The sequence below is a fragment of the Bombina bombina genome, chromosome 2 (assembly GCF_027579735.1).
Source record: "Bombina bombina isolate aBomBom1 chromosome 2, aBomBom1.pri, whole genome shotgun sequence".
In the NCBI taxonomy this organism is placed as follows: domain Eukaryota; kingdom Metazoa; phylum Chordata; class Amphibia; order Anura; family Bombinatoridae; genus Bombina; species Bombina bombina.
The window spans coordinates 1,253,671,896-1,253,679,768 of NC_069500.1; the positions used below are offsets into that span (position 1 = coordinate 1,253,671,896).

Sequence of the window (7,873 nt, forward strand, 5' to 3'; positions counted from 1 at the left end):
TTATGTACAAGCTACAATTATGTACAATGTACCAGCTTACAGTTATATGCAATGAGCAAGCTACAGTTATGTACAATGCACAAGCTACAGTTATGTACAATGCACAAGCTACAGTTATATACAATGTACAAGCTACAGTTATTCAAAATATACCGTCTACAGTTATGTACAATGCACAAGCTACAGTTATATACAATGTACAAGCTACAGTTATGTACAATGCACAAGCTACAGTTATATACAATGTACAATATACAATGTACAAGCTACAGTTATGCAAAATATACCGTCTACAGTTATGTACAATGCACAAGCTACAGTTATGTACAATGTACCAGCTACAGTTATGTACAATGTACAATGTACAGTTATGTTTAATGTACAAGCTACAGTTATGTACAATGTACAATCTACAGATATGTACAATGTACAAGCTACAGTTATGTACAATGTACAAGCTACAGTTAATAAAAATGTATAAGCTACCGTTATGTACAATGTACAAGCTACAGTTATATACAATGTACAAGTTACAGTTATGTACAATGAACAAGCTACATTTATGTACAATGTACCAGCTACAGTTATGTACAATGTACAAGCTACAGTTATGTACAATGTACAAGCTACAGTTATATACAATGTGCAAACTAGTTATGTACAATGTACAAGTTACAGTTATGTACAATGTACAAGCTACAGTTAGTAAAAATGTACAAGCTACAGTTAGTAAAAATGTACAAGCTACAGTTATGTACAATGTACAAGCTATAGTAATGTACAATGTACAAGCTATAGTTATGTACAATGTACAAGCTACAGTTATGTACAATGTACAAGCTACAGTTATGTACAATGTACAAGCTACAGTTATATACAATGTAAAAGCTATAGTCGTGTACAATGTACAAGCTATAGTTATGTACAATGTACACGCTACAGTTATGTACAATGCACAAGCTACAGTTATGTACAATGTACAAGCTACAGTTATGCAAAATATACTGCCTACAGTTATGTACAATGTACAAACTACAGTTATGTAGAATGTAAAAGCTACAGATATGTACAAGGCACAAGCTACAGTTATGTACAATGTACAAGCTACAGTTATGTACAAAGTACCAGCTACAGTTATGTACAATGTAAAAGCTACAGTTATATACAATGTACAAGTTACAGCTATGTGCAATGTAAAAGCTACAGTTATATACAATGTAAAAGCTATAGTTATGTACAATGTACAAACTACAGTTATGTACAATGTACAAACTACAGTTATGTACAATGTACCAGCTACAGTTATGTACAATGTACTAGCTACAGTTATGTAGAATGCACAAGCTACAGTTATGTACAATGTACAAGCTACAGTTATATACAATGTGCAAGCTACAGTTATGTACAATGTACAAGCTACAGTTATATACAATATACAAGCTACAGTTATGTACAGTTTACAAGCTATAGTTATATACAATGTACCAGCTACAGTCATGTACAATGTACAAGCTACAGTTATATACAATGTACCAGCTACAGTTATGCAAAATATACCATCTACAGTTATGTACAATGCACAAGCTACAGTTATATACAATGTACCAGCTACAGTTATGTACAATGTACAAGCTACAGTTATATACAATGTACAGGCTACAGTTATGTACAATGTACAAGCTACAGTTATATACAATATACAAGCTACAGTTATGTACAGTTTACAAGCTATAGTTATATACAATGTACCAGCTACAGTCATGTACAATGTACAAGCTACAGTTATATACAATGTACCAGCTACAGTTATGCAAAATATACCGTCTACAGTTATGTACAATGCACAAGCTACAGTTATATACAATGTACCAGCTACAGTTATGTACAATGTACAAGCTACAGTTATATACAATGTACAGGCTACAGTTATGTACAATTTACAAGCTACAGTTATATACAATGTACCAGCTACAGTTATGTACACTGTACAAGCTACAGTTATATACAATGTACAAGCTACAGGTATGTACAATGTACAAGCTACAGTTATATACAATGTACCAGCTACAGTTATGTACAATGTACAAGCGTTATGTACAATGTACAAGCTACAGTTATATACAATGTACAAACTAGTTATGTACAATGTACAAGCTACAGTTATGTACAATGTACAAGCTAGTTCCTGTTATGTACAATTTACAAGCTACAGTTATATACAATGTACCAGCTACAGTTATGTACAATGTACAAGCTACAGTTATATACAATGTACAAGCCACAGTTATGTACAATGTACAAGCTACAGTTATATACAATGTACCAGCTACAGTTATGTACAATGTACAAGCGTTATGTACAATGTACAAGCTACAGTTATGTAGAATGCACAAGCTACAGTTATGTACAATGTACAAACTACAGTTATGTACAATGTACCAGCTACAGTTATGTACAATGTACTAGCTACAGTTATGTAGAATGCACAAGCTACAGTTATGTACAATGTACAAGCTACAGTTATATACAATGTACAAGCTACAGTTATGTACAATGTACAAGCTACAGTTATATACAATATACAAGCTACAGTTATGTACAGTTTACAAGCTATAGTTATATACAATGTACCAGCTACAGTCATGTACAATGTACAAGCTACAGTTATATACAATGTACCAGCTACAGTTATGCAAAATATACCGTCTACAGTTATGTACAATGCACAAGCTACAGTTATATACAATGTACCAGCTACAGTTATGTACAATGTACAAGCTACAGTTATATACAATGTACAGGCTACAGTTATGTACAATGTACAAGCTACAGTTATATACAATATACAAGCTACAGTTATGTACAGTTTACAAGCTATAGTTATATACAATGTACCAGCTACAGTCATGTACAATGTACAAGCTACAGTTATATACAATGTACCAGCTACAGTTATGCAAAATATACCGTCTACAGTTATGTACAATGCACAAGCTACAGTTATATACAATGTACCAGCTACAGTTATGTACAATGTACAAGCTACAGTTATATACAATGTACAGGCTACAGTTATGTACAATTTACAAGCTACAGTTATATACAATGTACCAGCTACAGTTATGTAGACTGTACAAGCTACAGTTATATACAATGTACAAGCTACAGGTATGTACAATGTACAAGCTACAGTTATATACAATGTACCAGCTACAGTTATGTACAATGTACAAGCGTTATGTACAATGTACAAGCTACAGTTATATACAATGTACAAACTAGTTATGTACAATGTACAAGCTACAGTTATGTACAATGTACAAGCTAGTTCCTGTTATGTACAATTTACAAGCTACAGTTATATACAATGTACCAGCTACAGTTATGTACAATGTACAAGCTACAGTTATATACAATGTACAAGCCACAGTTATGTACAATGTACAAGCTACAGTTATATACAATGTACCAGCTACAGTTATGTACAATGTACAAGCGTTATGTACAATGTACAAGCTACAGTTATATACAATGTACAAACTAGTTATGTACAATGTACAAGCTAGTTCCTGTTCCTGACCAGACCCAATCACTGTGCAGGTTTTTTGCACATATATTGACTGGGCAGATAGTTTAAATATCAGACTTTACAACTCTAAATAGGAGACCACTTTCTGATATGTGATCTCACACATAGGAATGGTGTCTGAATAAACCCGCTTTTTTTACTGATGTAATTTATTGAAGCGATTTTTAATGAATTTGTTGATTTAATGTATAATCAATAACTCATAACTGTTTGAACGTGATAATGTTTCTGCAGTACTTTTTTTTAGCAAATGTTTTGTTACTCTGTAGTAGTTTGAAAAAAGTGTCATGTCCTAATATACTGCTATCCTATATGGGCTAAAAAAGTGGTAGAGAGGGGCTTCTTTGAGAGAAAATAAATAGTTTTTTGTTGATTAGCAATAACTGCTGGCAACAGGACTTTCTGGACGTAAAATACGATTTAATGCAAACCAACTAATTACTTTAATTTTATCACCATTTTAAGTATTAAAGCATATATTGGTACCATGGAAATAATAAAAAGATAATTAATTGCCTTTATAATAAGTTGTTAGGATCAGTAAAAGCATATAGGCCACACTGATTCACTAAGACTGTCTCTCTGCCTGACTGCAATTCTCTCCCATTACTAAGATTCTGTACAATGTATTGAAAAACTGACTTACTCATTCCTCCATTCAGAATTACAGGTTCATGATTTACGAAGAGAATACAATTAACAAAAACAAAACAAACCTTTTTTTAATTCACTCTTCATTATTACATTTGCTGCTTTTTCTCTGCGTCCTTTGTTGAAGAGTATACCTAAGTAGGCTTAAGAGCATGCACCTGTCTTGAGCACTATATGGCAGTAGTGATGGCAATAATGTATGCTGGAAACACTGCTGCCATGTAGTGTTTAAAACACATGCACTCACCTGAGCCTACCTATGTGTGCTGTTTAATAAAGGATAACAAGAGACCCTTTAGTAGGCTAAACTGAGTACTTTAAGTTAGTGACATTGAAAATATTATTCCCCTCTTAGGGACATAGAACAATTTGTGCGCTAAGTCCACAAATACTTGCACATATGTGTTTAACATCCACAAAGAAGTTAAAAAGATAAAGTTTATTCAGGAGACACAATGTATAGTTAGAGACAAGTGTTTGTACAGTGAAAAAAATATTAAAACGCCTTAGAGCATTATAATATTACACCATGATGTATTGCTATAGAAAGGAATCTTATAATGTAAAAAAAATCACTTGGATTTAAAAAGTAACTACACCCTTATTTCATGACAGATTTGATGTTTTCTATAGAAAGTTCAAATGATCCATAAAGCGCAAACAAGCGATTATCAACTTACTTTTTATATTAAATTAAATACAGGCTATATTTGATTATGATTAAGCTAAAAAAAAATACAAAAAATCAAAACGAAACAACCAGTTTTACAAACAAACAGAAACAATAAAAATACAGACACTTCATATAAAAAGATTATATATATATAATAGACATATAGATATTTATGTGTACCCTTTACTACATTAGCTACTAACTACAAAGCTATGTTATCAGTTTTAGTTCCTCTTGCAACAGGTGTGTCAGGGAAATATGTGGCAACATTTAAACACTAAAACAAATGTTCTCTTATCCTCTCCAGATCTGTTTATACATTAAAGTTATGCAGGGTACAGTTTCCATTAGAAAGTAAATCTTACTTGCTTGGTTTCTGCTCCTCAGACAATATATACCATTTGTCAGAATCCCCCATGGCTTAGCTGTACCTGAATGTGTAGCAAACAAGTCTGCCTGGTGCAGCCCGCAGTCTGCATGACCTCTTAATGAGACACTGTAGGTGGTGTCACTGGGAATTATGTGATCATGTGACTACACATGAAAATAAAGTCTTTCTAAGTTTGCATTGTGTACTTCCTAGAATGTGTAACCCTTTACCTGCATGATGAAGAGGCAAACTAGGAATTACTTTTACTCAAGAATAGCATTTAAAATACCTTGACAGATGAGATATAATGTATAGGGGCTCATATAGCCAGGAGGCAAGATTTTGTTTTTCTTTTAAAATGTTACATTTTTTATAGCAAAGGAAATTATTATGCTTTTAAAAAGTTATATTGCTTTTATGTAAAGTTTGTGCTTTTCCTGCGCTCCCTAGAGTGGCCAGAAAGCAAATGCTACAAATCAAATAGCTGGTTTAGACAATTTGCAACATCTTTAAAACCTAGTTTACAGGTTTTGCTTTTTGGCCATTTAACATAAACACAAGGGGCGAGATTACATATACGGCGCAGGCTTCAGTGCAAGTGATGAAGCCCGCGCCGCCGTAATCTCCCCTCGCACATAGGGGTATTACATATACCGTGCCGGCAGTTCATAAAGTGCCGTAAGTCAGATAAACTAGCGATGTCCAGAAATGAGCAGAAATACAAATTTCTGGAGTCGCTAGTGACTTACGGCACTTTAGAAACTGCTGGCGCCTAAGAAAATAATAATAAAAAAAAATCTCCCGTAAAAGTCTAAGCCACCTCCCAAAAATAAACCTGACACATAAAAACCCCTATATCCGCCATCAAACCCACATCGGAACTAATAATAAATATATTAAACCCTAAACCGACAACCCCCACAACGCAATAAGCCTGATTAAACTTTTAACCCCTAATCTGCAATTCACCTACATCACGATCTACCTAATAAAAGTTTTAACCCCTAAATCCACCACACCCCAACATTGCAAACTACCTAATGTATTAACCCCTAATCTGCCATTAACCCACATCACAAAGTCCCTATTAAAACTATTAACCCCTAAACCGCCATTAACCCACATCGCAAACTACTTCTTAAAACTATTAACCCCTAAACCGCCAAAGCCCACAATGCAAATAAATAATTAAATTACTAAGCCCCCTAACCTAACACCCCCTAACCTAACCACCCCTAAATTAACCCAAATTACCTAAATTAAAAAATACTAAAGTTACTATTAAAATAAAAAACTAACATTACTTTAAAAATAAAAAAACTAAGGCCTAGATTTAGAGTTCGGCGGTAGCCGTCAAAACCAGCGTTAGAGGCTCCTAACGCTGGTTTTGGCCGCCCGCTGGTATTTGGAGTCAGTGATTAAAGGGTCTAACGCTCACTTTTCAGCCGCGACTTTTCCATACCGCAGATCCCCCTACGCCATTTGCGTAGCCTATCTTTTCAATGGGATCTTTCTAATGCCGGTATTTAGAGTCGTTTCTGCAGTGAGCGTTAGAGCTCTAACGACAAGATTCCAGCCGCCTGAAAAAAGCAGGAGTTAAGAGCTTTCTGGCTAACGCCGGTTTATAAAGCTCTTAACTACTGTACCCTAAAGTACACTAACACCCATAAACTACCTATGTACCCCTAAACCGAGGTCCCCCCACATCGCCGCCACTCGATTAAAATTTTTAACCCCTAATCTGCCGACCGCCACCTACGTTATACTTATGTACCCCTAATCTGCTGCCCCTAACACCGCCGACCCCTGTATTACATTTATTAACCCCTAACTTGCCCCCCACAACGTCGCCGCAAGCTACTTAAAATAATTAACCCCTAATCTTCCGACCGCAAATCGCCGCCACCTACGTTATCCCTATGTACCCCTAATCTGCTGCCCCTAACATCGCCGACCCCTATGTTATATTTATTAACCCCTAATCTGCCCCCCACAACGTCGCCGACACCTACCTACACTTATTAACCCCTAATCTGCCGAGCGGACCTGAGCGCTACTATAATAAAGTTATTAACCCCTAATCCGCCTCACTAACCCTATCATAAATAGTATTAACCCCTAATCTGCCCTCCCTAACATCGCCGACACCTACCTTCAATTATTAACCCCTAATCTGCCGACCGGAGCTCACCGCTATTCTAATAAATGTATTAACCCCTAAAGCTAAGTCTAACCCTAACACTAACACCCCCCTAAGTTAAATATAATTTTTATCTAACGAAATAAATTAACTCTTATTAAATAAATTATTCCTATTTAAAGCTAAATACTTACCTGTAAAATAAATCCTAATATAGCTACAATATAAATTACATTTATATTATAGCTATTTTAGGATTAATATTTATTTTACAGGCAACTTTGTAATTATTTTAACCAGGTACAATAGCTATTAAATAGTTAAGAACTATTTAATAGTTACCTAGTTAAAATAATAACAAATTTACCTGTAAAATAAATCCTAACCTAAGATATAATTAAACCTAACACTACCCTATCAATAAAATAATTAAATAAACTACCTACAATT

At 34.5% G+C, this 7,873-nt stretch overlaps 1 protein-coding gene across 4 annotated transcripts in view; it reads right to left on the reverse strand.

Annotated features, from left to right (window-relative positions):
- Positions 1-5,415, reverse strand: part of LOC128650252 (uncharacterized) — a 156,290-nt gene extending 150,875 nt beyond the window's left edge. For 3 of the 4 annotated variants that reach the window (XM_053704069.1, XM_053704067.1, XM_053704065.1), the window contains exon 1: positions 5,279-5,415. Coding sequence is in view for 1 of the 4 variants with exons in the window: in XM_053704066.1 (XP_053560041.1) it covers positions 5,345-5,392 (48 nt within the window). In the remaining 3 variants the exon portion in view is untranslated. The remainder of the gene's footprint in view (positions 1-5,278) is intronic. The other variant, XM_053704066.1, reaches the window with a different exon arrangement.
- Between the last annotated feature and the right edge of the window lie 2,458 nt (positions 5,416-7,873).